The sequence below is a fragment of the Balaenoptera ricei genome, chromosome 8, assembly GCF_028023285.1.
Source record: "Balaenoptera ricei isolate mBalRic1 chromosome 8, mBalRic1.hap2, whole genome shotgun sequence".
NCBI classification, from domain to species: domain Eukaryota; kingdom Metazoa; phylum Chordata; class Mammalia; order Artiodactyla; family Balaenopteridae; genus Balaenoptera; species Balaenoptera ricei.
Window position 1 is genome coordinate 60,852,489 of NC_082646.1, and position 14,614 is coordinate 60,867,102.

At 41.0% G+C, this 14,614-nt stretch overlaps 2 protein-coding genes across 4 annotated transcripts in view; both read left to right on the forward strand.

The window, feature by feature from the left end:
• Positions 1-1,755: 1,755 nt before the first annotated feature.
• Positions 1,756-4,055, forward strand: GTF2H5 (general transcription factor IIH subunit 5). Its single transcript, XM_059929472.1, has one exon. The coding sequence runs from the start codon at positions 1,878-1,880 to the stop codon at positions 2,091-2,093; it is 216 nt and encodes a 71-aa protein (XP_059785455.1). The 5' UTR covers positions 1,756-1,877; the 3' UTR covers positions 2,094-4,055.
• A 9,117-nt stretch (positions 4,056-13,172) lies between these two features.
• The window catches only part of P4HA3 (prolyl 4-hydroxylase subunit alpha 3), a 76,883-nt gene continuing 75,441 nt past the window's right edge, over positions 13,173-14,614 (forward strand). For all 3 annotated transcript variants that reach the window (XR_009504621.1, XR_009504620.1, XM_059930823.1), the window contains exon 1: positions 13,173-13,405. Coding sequence is in view for 1 of the 3 variants with exons in the window: in XM_059930823.1 (XP_059786806.1) it covers positions 13,206-13,405 (200 nt within the window). In the remaining 2 variants the exon portion in view is untranslated. The remainder of the gene's footprint in view (positions 13,406-14,614) is intronic.

The window sequence follows — 14,614 nt, forward strand, 5'->3', positions numbered from 1 at the left end:
GTAACACCTGTTGGTGTCCATTTTATACCTGTAGTGGTTCCTCAACTTGGAATCACAAGAGCTTTCAAAAACATGATTTAATTTATCTTCCACACCAACTGTTGGAAGCCAGGATAGGTGCTGTTATTATTAATTCCATCTTAAAAGATGATAGCTCTAAGGGTCAAGAGGTGAAGTAATTTTCCCAAGTAATCACAGCTGGTAAATACCTAAGAATCTGTCTTCCAAATTCAAATGTATTCATTCACTAAAAATAGTATATATTGAGTTCACAGCTCTGTAAAAGAGAGATACAAAGGCATGCCCTCCAAATTTAATGTCTTAGAAGAAAAGACTGTCAAAGCTGGAGGGAACTTTGGAAATCACCAAATTAAATTAAATGTGCATAAGCATCTCCTCAAGAGCCTGTTAAAAATGCAGATTCCTGGACTTTGCCTCCTCGTCTCCTACATTTTGATTCAGTGAGTCTGGTAGGGCTATGGACACTGAATTTTTCATAAGCACATCCACTCTTCCCCCTATGATTCTGATGCAGGTGTACTGTGGACCACACTTTTAGAAACATCAATCTATTTGTTTAATCCTTTCATAGTACAGAGGAGAAGAAAACTGAGAAGTGAGAAGTGAGTATCCCAGAAACTCTTCTTGGATATCGGAAGGAGGCTGAGCCAGGAGCTGGTAATGAGCAACACCAAGTAATGATGCAGTGGAAAGAGTACTCAGCCGAGAGCTGGGTTCAATTTCAGGCTTTCCCATCTTGCTGTTGAATCACTAACTTCAATGAGCTATGGTTTTCCCAACCATAAAATGCAAAAAAACAATACATACGTTATAGGCTTATTGTGAGAATAAAGGCGATAAATATTAGAAAAGACTTGGCAGAGGACTGGCACATAGAAGACCCTCAATAAAGACATTGATGAGTGGGATTATTTTGAATGCTCCTTTTGCTCTATTTATTCTCTTTAAATGAGTACCTACTATTGCCTGGCACTCTGCTAAGCTCAGTCCAGCCTATATGAAACTTATGATCTGGTAGAGCAGATTGACATGAATTATAGAAATAAGGAATTATAATTGTAATAAATCCTACCAAGGGAAAATATAGGGGGTGTTTTGAATATTATGGGGATTTGAACCTAATCTGCAGACAAATAAAAGATCCTTGAGGAAATTACTCAAAGGGTGAGTAGGGGTGAGTCAGAAATTACTCATGAATCAGGAAAGAGCTTGGCAGGAGCAGGAAATGAAGAGGCCAAAGGCCAGTGTGGCTGGTGTGGAGTGAGCGGGGAAGAGGGGCCTGACATGAAGCTGCTGCTGTTGATTATTTATGGAAAAGCCTTTCTCTCCTCTGTCTTGATATTTATTTGAAAATCGTGATCTTTTCCTTGACCCTTTTATTTCTACTTCAATTTTCTATTTTTGCACTAAAAAACCTAATAGTAACGTTTCTTCAAAGCTAACATGCATTTTTTAGTTTTTAACATTCAGAAATAGAAATTGTCTAATAACACAGGTCAAAAATTAAACAAACAAAAAAACCTTGCTGAGTACCAAACAGCAACATAAGTTGAGTCTCACAAACTTAGCTTTCTTGGAAAATATCTATTCTATTGTCACACAATTATTTGTACTTGTAGCATAATTTAGTTAAAATTTAGTTTGGTTTTAGCTGAACTTGGAACTCTGTTGTTACTTAGAGTGACTTCAAAAATTCCTCTCTGGGAGGTTCGTGGCGTCGGCTCTTGGCGCAAGAGGGGAGAGTGGGGTACCTGTAAGGTCGAGGGGTCTCGAAGAAAAAGAGGAGGAGGGGGAAAGTCCCAGAAGCCTGTCTTTCAGCATTTTTAAGGTCATCTGCACCTTCTGACTGGGAAAAGATGGTCAACGTCTTGAAAGGAGTGCTTATAGAATGTGACCCTGCCATGAAGCAATTTCTGCTGTACTTGGATGAGTCAAATGCCCTAGGGAAGAAGTTCATCATTCAAGACATTGATGACACTCACATCTTCGTAATAGCAGAGTTGGTTAATGTCCTCCAGGAGCGAGTAGGTGAATTAATGGACCAAAATGCCTTTTCTCTTACCCAGAAGTGAAAATATTAGATAATGATCACTTAGGAATTAAAAGTAACAAATGTGAGAGACTCACCATTCGATGTCTTGTGTGACCGATTAGATTTACAGAATTGCTCGGAAGCATGCGACAGGGAAGACTGTGATATCATTTGTTCATAAGAAAGCCCCTGAACTGACTTTCTTGTTCTGTTTTTTTCATTGTGTGTACCCTAGAATTTAAAAAAAAAAAAAAAAGCTTTAACAGTTGGCTGTAATTTGGCTTTTATTAACCTTTATTAAAATATAAATGTAATTGGTTTTCCTACCTCTTAATGCCAATTTAATACATTAAGAATATAATGGAATATGCTTTTAAATCATCAGTCTAACCTAAATACCACCTAGATATTTATCTTTGCTTATTTGTATTAGTAATTGGGGGTTTGGTAGTGTAGGTATGGTTTGTTTTGTTTCCACTAGAAACTTCACAGACAGACTGTTTAGATAAATATGCCAAGGTGGGAACTTTAGTAATATTTATACCTTACAAATAGTATCTGCATGCCAGCCAGCTCTGTTGGTGAAGAAGATGTGGAAGAGAACCCTGTAACATTAACGTAAACTGCAGTTTACATTTCCCTAAAAATACGGTTTTTTAAAAGCACAGAGGGTTAGAAACAACCAAATGGGAAAGGTGTGTGCTGCTTTGCAGCTTTCCTCTTTCCTTGTTCAGACTTTGTTGGTCACATTTTCCCATCAAGGCAAGTGCCCTTTTATTAAGAAGTCAGTTTTCCTTGGGCCTTATTCCCTATGAGAATCCCTGTGTAAATTTGTCTAAAAAAGAAAGGTAGGAACAGATAGAAGCAAAGTCAATCTTGGGGGAGTCTAGTTCTATGGTTGATCGAGGCAGAAACAATAACACTGATGGGAGCTTTGCTTCCCTTCCTGAAGATAGTGGTACTAGGATGGGTTCTTATGGTGGGAATTTTCCAAGAGAAAAGATAACTTTCATGATGTTAGGTGGAGTCGTATCAAACCCACTTTACCTGCCTTCTTACGGTGTGTTTATTCAGAGCATCTGTGTACCATAGTCACTTACTTACACATGCGTTCCCTAAAGCTGGAAATTTCCATAGGTATATTTATCATGGTTTCCACCCATGTAACTCAAACTACCCAATTTTGATTTTCACATAACAATGCAAACAATTTTGATGAGTTATTGGTACATCTGGTACTAAAACTTGCTGAATACAGTACATTTCTTTAGGATTTCCAGCTGTACTGAAATGTTACTGACTCTTGTATTTCAGGCATGTCTAAATCTATTTCTAACATGCCTTAGGCGTTTGTCACCTAATACCTTTTAACATGAAACTTAGAGAAAATTTTTCTTACAATCTCAGAGTTTAAAAGGTACTGGAAAGACTATTGGACAGTGAGTACAAAGAGTGTTAAGTGAAGGAAAATCTTTATTTCATTGACCCTCATTGTTTAAAAGTTGAGTTAGGGCGAATGTTCGGTATCTTTCTCTGGAAGTGCATTAGAAAGATGGGACAGTGTGGTGCTGGGAGCCGCACTTGGAGCCACTGAGTTAGCTCGTCCAACTATGAGAGAAGCTAGGAGAGAACAGGAAATAGCCAAGTGACATTTTCTCCAGGCTCTGCTGCTTGGAATCTGGTTGACATTATTCGATTTAGCACACTTTAGATGTCTAGAAAAAGATATGTTGGCTGCTGGGTACTGGAGAAATTTACTACTGTCTTTTTATTTTTAACAAAGTCCTTAATACTGTGAAAAGGTAGTATTAACTTAAATTTTCCTAACTGCATAAAAGAGTCATTTTAATTTATGAGAGATAGTTGACCAGTCACAAATATCCATGTACTAAAATTGTGATATTTAGAATTATACTAACTTCTTGAGAAAGGTTTTTTTTTTAATACCGTATAAGGTCAAAACTTCCGTATTCTTTGAACCCCAATTTCCTTGTGAAATTTAGTGTGATTATTTTAAAATACCAGGCATCCTAAGTATGCATAAGAGTTAATGTAAAAATGTTTATTGAGACATCAGTTTTGATGAACACTAACTAAACACTATTGTTAATAAGCAACAAAGGCTACTCTCTTTTATTTCTGATAATCACTATAGGTGGTAGTCAAAATTATTAATTATTATATTGCTCTTAACATTATGTATAATAGAGGTGATCTGACATAATTGTACTTCTTTTCTGGAAATATGGTAAATAATGTGCTTACTCTATTTTGTAGTTACACATTAAACCTCACTTAGCTCTAAAGAAACTAAATAAAACCTTTGATAAAAAAAAAAAAAAAAAAAAAAAAATTCCTCTCTGATGCAGAATTAAAACAAAATATAAAAATGTAGGAAATTCTGATTGTGGGATGATGTCTTGCCCCCTGAATGCATCTATAAAACCTGGACAGAATCCATGGAATGGGCATTTGAGGACTCTGCAAAGTAAATGATAGCAGTTAGATTGAGGGGAAAGACCAGAATTTGAAGCACCACTAAGCTGGCAGTGAGTTTCCTCTTTTTGATCCTCAGTAACCTTAAACCTGTAGTGGGCCCCAGGTTGAGTACTGAGACAGCTGCAGGGGAAGCCCTCTAACTCTGGCTCAAGAAGAGGGAAAGAGGACTCTCACATTGAGGTTTGGGGGTGGGGGGGTAACATCCAACCTTTTTTGTCTTTTGTTCTCTGTCTTCCTGCACTCTCCCTCCAGGCAATCCCGCAGTGGTGGCCACAATGGCAGTGGTGGCAGTGAGGGCCTATGGCCACCTAAAACTCTCTTATGTATTACATCTATGTACACTGAAACCATATCAAATAATGCTGTTATTTTTGCTTTCAACAATCCCAGTAGTGTAGGGCAAACCCCCATTGATTATTTTTTCTACCTCTATCCTCCTGCCACTTGGCCCTAGATACGTGCAATCATGAAAAGGACACAGCAGAGAAGAGTAAGTGAATCCCCAGGTTTTTGGCCAAAGGACTGAAAAGTGGGGGGTTCAGAAGACTGGAAAGTATCAGAGAAATCACAGAGAGGGAGGAGTTCAGGAGAGCAGCCCCATAATTTCTGACCTCACCCCTGAACTGTGCAGGCATGGATCTGATGCTAAATAGCATACCATACACCTGAGTACTGAGGTATAGAATAGACCACTGTCCAGATCTAAGACTGGCCATTGGGTGGCATACAACTGGGACAGATCTGAATAGCATTGCAAAAGCTTTGAAAACTGAACCGACATTGGAACCACAACCACAGAGGCAGGTCAGTACTTCTGACTCAAACTGGATGAACTGTATGCTAAAATGAAAAATATTACTGTTATCCATAAGATTTAAACAAGATCTAGACATTTAAAACATAACATTCAAAATGTCCAGTATTACTACCACCACGAGTGTGTGAAAGTTCTCATTGTTTCACATCTCCATCAATATTTACTCTCATAAAGCCTTTCTAATGTTGGTCATTCTGATAGAAGTATAATGAGTTCTCACTGAAAATTTTTTTTAAATTAATTTATTTATTTTTGGCTGTGTTGGGTCTTCATTTCTGTGCGAGGGCTTTCTCTAGGTGCGGCGAGCGGGGGCCACTCTTCATCGCGGTGCGCGGGCCTCTCACTACCGCGGCCTCTCTTGTTGCAGAGCATAGGCTCTAGACGCGTAGGCTCAGTAGTTGTAGCTCACAGGCCCAGTTGCTCTGCGGCATGTGGGATCTTCCCAGACCAGGGCTCGAACCCGTGTCCCCTGCATTGGCAGGCAGATTCTCAACCACTACGCCACCAGGGAAGCCCCTGAAATTTAATTTGTATTTCCCAGATTGCTGGTGAGGATTAGCACCGTTTCACTTTTTGGTTGACTATTTGAATAATCTATTTTGTGAAATGCCTGGTCAAGCCTCTTGCCAATTTTTCTATTGAGTTCTCTGTCTTTTTTCTATTAATTTGAATAACTTTGTATGTATTCTGAATATGGGTGCATTTCGGTTATATTTATTGCAAACATCTTCTTGTATGTTCCAGGGTGCATTTTTCACTTGCTTAATGATGTCCTCAACTTTTATTAATATAATCAAATAGAGAAAGTTTTTTTGATGGTTAGTGATATGGGTATCTGGCTTATTAAGATACCCACCCTGAGATCTATACTTTTGCCTTTACCTACCCAGAGATCATAAAGATATTTTTCTATGCTAAAAAAAAAAAAAAAAAAAGTCCAGTATTTAATCCAATGATACTCAGCATACAAAGAATCAGGAAAATCTTAATTAGTATGAGAAAAGACAACCAACAAATGTCAAGGAAAAGATGACACAAATGTTGAAATTGTTGAAGATTGTTATAAAATGCTCCAGGAAGTAAGGGTGAATACTCTTGAAGTGAATGGAAAGGTAGAAAGTATCAAGAAAGAAGAGATATAAAGAGGAATCTAATGAAAGTATAATAACCAAACTAAAAAACTCACTGATGAACTCAATAGTAGAATAGACATGACAGAGGAAAGAGTCAGTGAACTTAAAGATAAATTCATTAAAATTATCTAATCTGAACAACAGAGAGAAAAAATGATTTTAAAAAAAGTTGCCCACAGCCAATATCGTTCTCAGTGGTGAACACCTGAAACCATTTCCTCTAAGATCAGGAATGAGACAAGGTTGTCCACTCTTACCACTATTATTCAACATAGTTTTGGAAGTTTTAGCCACAGCAATCAGAGAAGAAAAAGAAATAAAAGGAATCCAGATCGGAAAAGAAGAAGTAAAGCTGTCACTGTTTGCAGATGACATGATACTATACATAGAGAATCCTAAAGATGCTACCAGAAAACTACTAGAGCTAATCAACAAATCTGGTAAAGTAGCAGGATACAATATTAATGCACAGAACTCTCTTGCATTCCTATACACTAATGATGAAAAATCTGAAAGAGAAATTAAGGAAACACTCCCGTTTACCATTGCAACAAAAAGAATAAAATACCTAGGAATAAACCTACCTAAGGAGACAAAAGACCTCTATGCAGAAAACTCTAAGACACTGATGAAAGAAATTAAAGATGATACCAACAGATGGAGAGATATACCATGTTCTTGGATTGGAAGAATCAACATTGTGAAAATGACTATACTACCCAAAGAAATCTACAGATTCAGTGCAATCCCTATCAAACTACCAATGGCATTTTCCACAGAACTAGAACAAAAAATTTCACAATTTGTATGGAAACACAAAAGACCCTGCACAGACAAAGCAATCTTGAGAAACAAAAACAGAGCTGGAGGAATCAGGCTCCCAGACTATACTACAAAGCTACAGTCATCAAGACAGTATGGTACTGGCACAAAAACAGAAATATAGATCAATGGAACAGGATAGAAAGTCCAGAGATAAACCCACACACATATGGTCACCTTATTTTTGGTAAAGGAGGCAAGAATACACAGTGGAGAAAAGACAGCCTCTTCAATAAGTGGTGCTGGGAAAACTGGACAGCTACATGTAAAAGAATGAAATTAGAACACTCCCTAACACCACACACAAAAATAAACTCAAAATGGATTAAAGACCTAAATGTAAGACCAGACACTATCAAACTCTTAGAAGAAAACATAGGCAGAACACTGTATGACATAAATCACAGCAAGATCCTTTTTGACCCACCTCCTAGAGAAATGGAAATAAAAACAAAAATAAACACATGGGACCTAATGAAACTTAAAACCTTTTGCACAGCAAAGGAAAACATAAACAAGATGAAAAGACAACCCTCAAAATGGGACAAAATATTTGCAAATGAAGCAACTGACAAATTAATCTCCAAAATTTACAAGCAGCTCATGCAGCTCCATATCAAAGAAACAAACAACCCAATCCAAAAATGGGCAGAAGACGTAAATAGACATTTCTCCAAAGAAGATATACAGATTGCCAACAAACACATGAAAGGATGCTCAACATCACTAATCATTAGAGAAATGCAAATCAAAACTACAATGAGGTATCACCTCACACCAGTCAGAATGGCCATCATCAAAAAATCTACAAACAATAAATGCTGGAGAGGGTGTGGAGAAAAGGGACCCCTCTTGCACTGTTGGTGGGAATGTAAATTGATACAGCCACTATGAAGAACAGTATGGAGGTTCCTTAAAAAACTAAAACTAGAACTACCATATGACCCAGCAATCCCACTACTGGGTGTATACCCTGAGAAAACCATAATTCAAAAAGAGTCATGTACCACAATGTTCATTGCAGCTCTATTTACAATAGCCAGGACATGGAAGCAACCTAAGTGTCCATTGACAGATGAGTGGATAAAGAAGATGTGGCACATATATACAATGGAATATTACTCAGCCATAAAAAGAAATGAAATGGAGTTATTTGTAGTGAGGTGGATGGACCTAGAGTCTGTCATACAGAGTGAAGTTAAATCAGAAAGAGAAAAACAAATACTGTATGCTAACACATATATATGGAATCTCACAAAAAAAAATGTTTCTGAAGAACCTAGGGGCAGAACAGGAATAAAAACACAGACATAGAGAATGGACTTGAGGACACAGGGAAGGGGAAGGGGAAGCTGGGACAAAGTGAGAGAGTGGCATGGACATATATACACTACCAAATGTAAAATAGATAGCTAGTGGGAAGCAGCTGCATAGCACAGGGAGATCGGCTCGGTGCTTTGTGACCACCTAGAGAGGTGGGATATGGAGGATGGGAGTGAGACACAAGAGGCAGGAGATATGGGGATATATGTATATGTATAGCTGATTCACTTTGTTATAAAGCAGAAACTAACACACCATTGTAAAGCAAGTATACTCCAATAAAGATGTTAAAAAAAATTCAAAAATAAAATAAAAATAAAAATAACAACAACAGGGACTTCCCTGGTGGCGCAGTGGTTGGGAATCCACCTGCCAATGCAGGGGACATGGGTTCGATCCCTGGCCCGGGAAGATCCCACATGCTGCGGGGCAGCTAAGCCCACGTGCCACAACTACTGAAGCCTGCACACCTGGAGCCCGTGCTCCGCAACAGGGGAGGCCACTGCAATGAGAAGCCCCTGCACTGCAATGAAGAGTAGCCCCTGCTCTCTGCAACTAGAGAAGGTCTGTGAGCAGCAACAAAGACCCAACACAGCCATAAATTAAAAAAATAAATAAATAAATAACAACAACAACAAAAAAAGTGAACAGAGCCTTAATGATCTGTGAGCCAGTACCTAATTTATGTCATAAGAATTCCAGAAGATTTTCAAAAAGAAATATTTGAAGAAATAATATATGAATATTTCCCAGATTTGAGAAGACATAAACCAAGAAGTTCAGTGAAGCACAAACAGCAAGCTGAACCCAGTAACATATGAACAAGATTTAACCCAGAATGCAAGGTTGGTTTAACAAAGAAAAATCAATCATTATGGGACTTCCCTGGCGGCGCAGTGGTTAAGACTCCACACTCCCAATGCAGGGGGCCTGGGTTCGATCCCTGATCCAGGAACTAGATCCCACATGCATGCTGCAACTAAGAGTTCACTTGCCACAACTAAGGAGCCTGGCTGCCGCAACTAAGGAGCCCACCTGACGCAACTAAGACCCAACGCAACCAAATAAATAAATAAATAAATATTAAAAATCAATCATTATAACATAATATTAAGACAATAAAGGATAAAAACCACATGATCATCTCAATAGATGCAGAAAATGTACTTGACAGAAAAAAACACTTAAAAAATTAGGAACAGAAGAGATCTTCCTCAACCTAGTTAAAGCATTGACAAACACACAGCTAACATCATACTTAATGGTGAAAGACTGAAAGCTTTCCACCCAGGATCTGGAACAAGACAATGATATCCTCTCTTGTCACTTCAATATTACACTGGAAGTTCTAGCAAGGTAAATTAGGAAAAAAAAAAAAGAAAGAAAAAACATCCAGATTCAAATGGAGGAAGTAAACTCTCTTCATTTTCCAATGTTTTAATCTTCTATATATAACATTATAAGGAATAAACAAAAAACACGATTAGACATAATAAGCAATTTCAGTAAGGTTACAGGACACAAGATCAATATAAAAAAATCAACTGAATTTCTATATACTAACAATGAACAATCTAAAAATGACATTAAGAAAATTCCATTTATTATAGCATCAAAAGTGAAACCATTTATATGAATTGCCCATAATAGGTAAATCCATATAGATGGAAAGTAGATTGGTGGTTGTCACATGGGAAGGGGATGGAGAGTGGCAGCTAATGGGCATAGGTTTTTTTTTTCGGGGGGGGCAAGAAAATATTAGTGGTGATGGTTGCACAACCTTGTGAATATAGTAAAAATGAATGAATCGTACACTTTAAAAATGTGGATTTTATAGTTTGTAAATTATATCTCAGTTTTTAAAAGAAAAAATACTTAAGAAAAGTTTAACAGTTATATATAATTACGTAGTTCTGTCTGCTGAAAGGACCTGAGAGCAGAGACACTACAGTTGCAATGAGCATACTTAGCACCCAGATCTTAGTTTCTGAATACAAGGAACCAGGGCTCATGGGGGAAATGCTTGATTCCAGGACAAGAGCAGGGAAAGTGCATGGCGATTTGGAATACCTTGGAAGTAACAAATTATGGAAGTGCTTAAGGAATGAAGGGGACATATCAAAAGGGCACAGGAGCCAGATTGAAGAGGCTACCATTGACCAACTCTAGGGCAATATGAGATTCAAAATAAGCAAAGTAATGAATTATAATTCATTCAGTAAAATTCATGAGCCCATACGGATGTAAAATAAATGAATAAGTAAATAAATGGGGCATCTCAGGATCCTTAATCACACCTGCAAAGTTCCCTTTGCTATGTGAGGCAACATAGTCACAGGCTGTGGGAATTAGGACATGGGCATCTTTGGGGGGCCATTATTCTTCATACTACAACCCTCAACCTTCTATGGGCAGAAAGCAGGCTAAGATGACTACTCAGTTGCAAATACAGACCCTTGGCCATTCCAACATGCCCACCATAAGGGGAAGCGTAATGGAGAGGAAGTCAGAGTGGAAAGAGAAAATTGTCGTTAAAATAGCTTTATTTTGCAAATTTTACAAATACATATAACAATGTGAACATATTGTTAGGTTCTGCCACTCCTCAATCCTGAGGGCATTGGAAAGGGTTTGTGCAAGTTAGGGGCCTTGAAGCTTAAGCTTCAAAGGTTTCATGGTAAATCTGCCTCTGGTAGCAATTAAGAATATGGCACCTGGATCCACACCACCTGGGTTCAGGTTCCTGCTCTACACTTACCAGCTGTGTATGTTGATTGCATTGGTGTTACAGATTGGGTTCTCCAGAAGCAGATGCTGAGATGAAGTTTGAAGTGCAAGATATCTGTTAGGGATCAACATCTGTGAAAGGGACAGGAAGCAGGAAAGGGCAGAGGAAGAGGTCAAAGAAGCTTGACAAAGCGTTGATTAATGTGGCAGGAGGGCTAGAGCTAGTATTGCCTGTCAGAGCTGTCTCATGTTGGGCCTAAATGGCTGGGCCTTTATTCCCTCACTTTGCTCAGTCACTGGATGGCTATTAATGCCACCTTAAGAACTACCATTGGGGGACTTCCCTGGTGGTCCAGTGGTAAAGAATCCACCTTCCAATGCAGGGGACATGGGCTCGATCCCTGGCAAATAAGCCTGTGTGCCACAACTACTGAGCTCGTGTGCCTCAATTACAGAGCCTGCGTGCTGCAAACTACAGAGCCCACGTGCTCTCGACCTCAGGCACCACAACTACAGAGCCCACGTGCCCTGGAGCCTGCGTGTGCCACAACTAGAGAGAGAAAAACCCACACGCCACAACTAGAGAGAAGCCTGCGTGCCGCAACGAAAGATCTGCATGCCTCAACGAAGATCCCGCGTGCCGCAACTGAGACCCGATGCAGCCAAATAAATAAATTCTTTTTCAATTAAAAAAAAACCTCCATTGGATTTTCATAACAGGCTAAATTTCTTAGTATGACATGCAAAAACACTTCACAATCTGACAGGCCCAACCACAAGGAACTTTTCATCATTTCTGCAACTCAAACTATTTTCCATCTCCGAACCTTGGCATACATAGTACCTTCTCCAGCAAAGCCCATCCCTCCCTTGCCCGACATCTTCCAGACAATTCCTTTTCATCCTTTTGGACCTGCACACGTTGCCCCCTCTGTGAAGCCCTCTCCACCGTCTATGCATGGGGATGGGCTGCCTCCTCAGGGTTGCCCTTGCTCACTGCACAACCCTCGGTTACCCTGACAGCACTTTGTGGTTGTTTACATCTCCCTCTCCCCTTGTGAGTCCAGGGTTGGATCTGCTATTTCTCTTTGTCCTCAGCACAGTAGAACAGGTGCTAAGTATTTGTTAAATGAATGAATGAGTGAATAACACTGCCTGGGAAAGAGGGGGAAAGAATAAGTAGTAGGATATAATAATAATATTTTTGTTTGCTTCAGTGATCATGGGTATGTCGTGTAGAGGAGTGACCCAGGACCCCAGAGTTTTTGGTTGTATAGGTCCTAGATTTATCATGCGCTGACCCTAATGGCCTTCACCCTCTTTACCTCCGGTCAAAATTCTACTCATCCTTCAAGATGGTTCAGACGTCAAGTCCTGTGTGAAGTGTTTTCTTCCCCTCTGGTCTGTCACAGCTCTTTACCCGCACCGCTGTCACCATACCATGACATTTACTCTCCCGATTTCTCCATCAGAATCCAGTGATGTTTCTGCATTTCCACCCCTTGATCCAGAGGGGTGAATATTTTTGGATGGCGTTATGCAGCCATAGACTGGTGAATTCATGCCTCACCACACCCGCTGCCTCAATTTCCCCAGGTGTGAAATATACACCGTGGAAATGTTTTCCCAGGGCTGTGATTTAGTGGAGGGTGGGCGGGCACTGAGGTTGCAGGCAGTCCACACGCGGCCTGGGGAGCTAGGGGGCAAGAAGGTGGGAGGTGGAGAGCGAGGGGAGGGGTCAGGGCGAGGAGGAGCCGGGGGCGGGCCGGAGCGGAGCGTCGGGCGCAGGGCCGGGCTGGAAGGGCTGAGAGGACGCGCGCCGGCGCCGGCGATGGGCCCCGCTGCGCGGCTGGCAGCGCTCTTGGCGGTGCTGACGCTCCAGGCAGGGGACCCGGCCGGGGTCGCGGCGCGCGGGGACACGTTCTCGGCGCTGACCAGTGTGGCGCGCGCCCTGGCGCCCGAGCGCCGGCTGCTGGGACTGCTGCGGCGCTACCTACGCGGGGAGGAGGCGCGGCTGCGGGATCTGACCAGGTGAGGGCACGAGGGTGGGGTCTGAGTAGGGGAGACCGAGTCAGAGGACGAGGCCAAGACACTGTGCCACGGTGGTGGTGGGGGCGGCGGGGGGGGAGGGGTAACTCTTAGGTTCATCGTCACCCTGCCGGGGCCTCACACGCGGTGTCTCACCGTGAGACTGCGAAACCATGGCCCAGTGTGACTCCCCAGATACACCGTCATCCTGTGTGGGACCTCAAGACACCGTGTCACACTGTGTAGGACCTCTGACTCTGTCCCTCACACACACACAGTGACCCCCATCCAACATCGCACCGCCAAGTTGATACACTGTGGAAAAGTGTGGTGCAGCGACTTTGAGGCGGAGTAGGGCCGCACAACGTGCTGGGTCAAGCTGTGTGGGCCCCCAGGCTCTGTGTCACAGAGACACAACGACATTGCAAGAGTGAAATGGAGAGAAGAGTGACACTGTAGCCACACATGTGTTGACCGTGTGATCCAGGGAACTGATGTTTAGTATGGGGTGACATTCTGTGACCGTGTATGAGATTTACATGTCATTGAGACTGAGTAAGCATGACACTATGGGTATCAGTCTGCATGTGAAGGATGCCGAGTAATTGTCCAGGTCACTGTATGAGTAATGCTTTGTGTTCATCAGTTTATTCAACACGTATGTTTGAGTGCTTACCATGAGCCAAGCACTGTTCCAGGCACTAGGGAGAGAATGGTGAACAAGACCAAACCCTGCCCTCTAGGAGCTCCGAGTCTGTAACATCATGATTGTTCATCTGAGACGTCCATCCTTCCCCTTGCTTTCTGCTCTCCCTTCTCTTTACACATGTAACAGCTCTAAATACTATAACTGAGATGTTATATGAATATGAAAGTATTTGACACCAAGAAAGCACTGGGCAAAACCATAGTTGATGCTAGGGGATGCTGAGTGTAGCACACACTGGCAGATGCTCAGCCAATGTTGTTTTGCTATACAGTCAACAAACTACTGTAAGACTTGGAACACTGAGGCACTGTCATCATGTATTGACTCTGCAGTGTCAAACAATGAAAGATGAATGACTGGATATGATACCATGTGTATGAATATGTGCTGTGCACCTTCTCTTGGGACACTGAGAAGCTCACAATATGAGAAACAGAGGTGTAACCACATAGTTATCTGAATATATTAATACTGTATTTATATCTTGTGACCCTCAGCTGAGC

What these genes read in the sequence shown, in the direction of transcription:
- GTF2H5 (XM_059929472.1), top strand. Translation starts at nt 1,878, where the DNA reads ATGGTCAACGTCTTGAAAGGAGTGCTTATAGAATGTGACCCTGCCATG.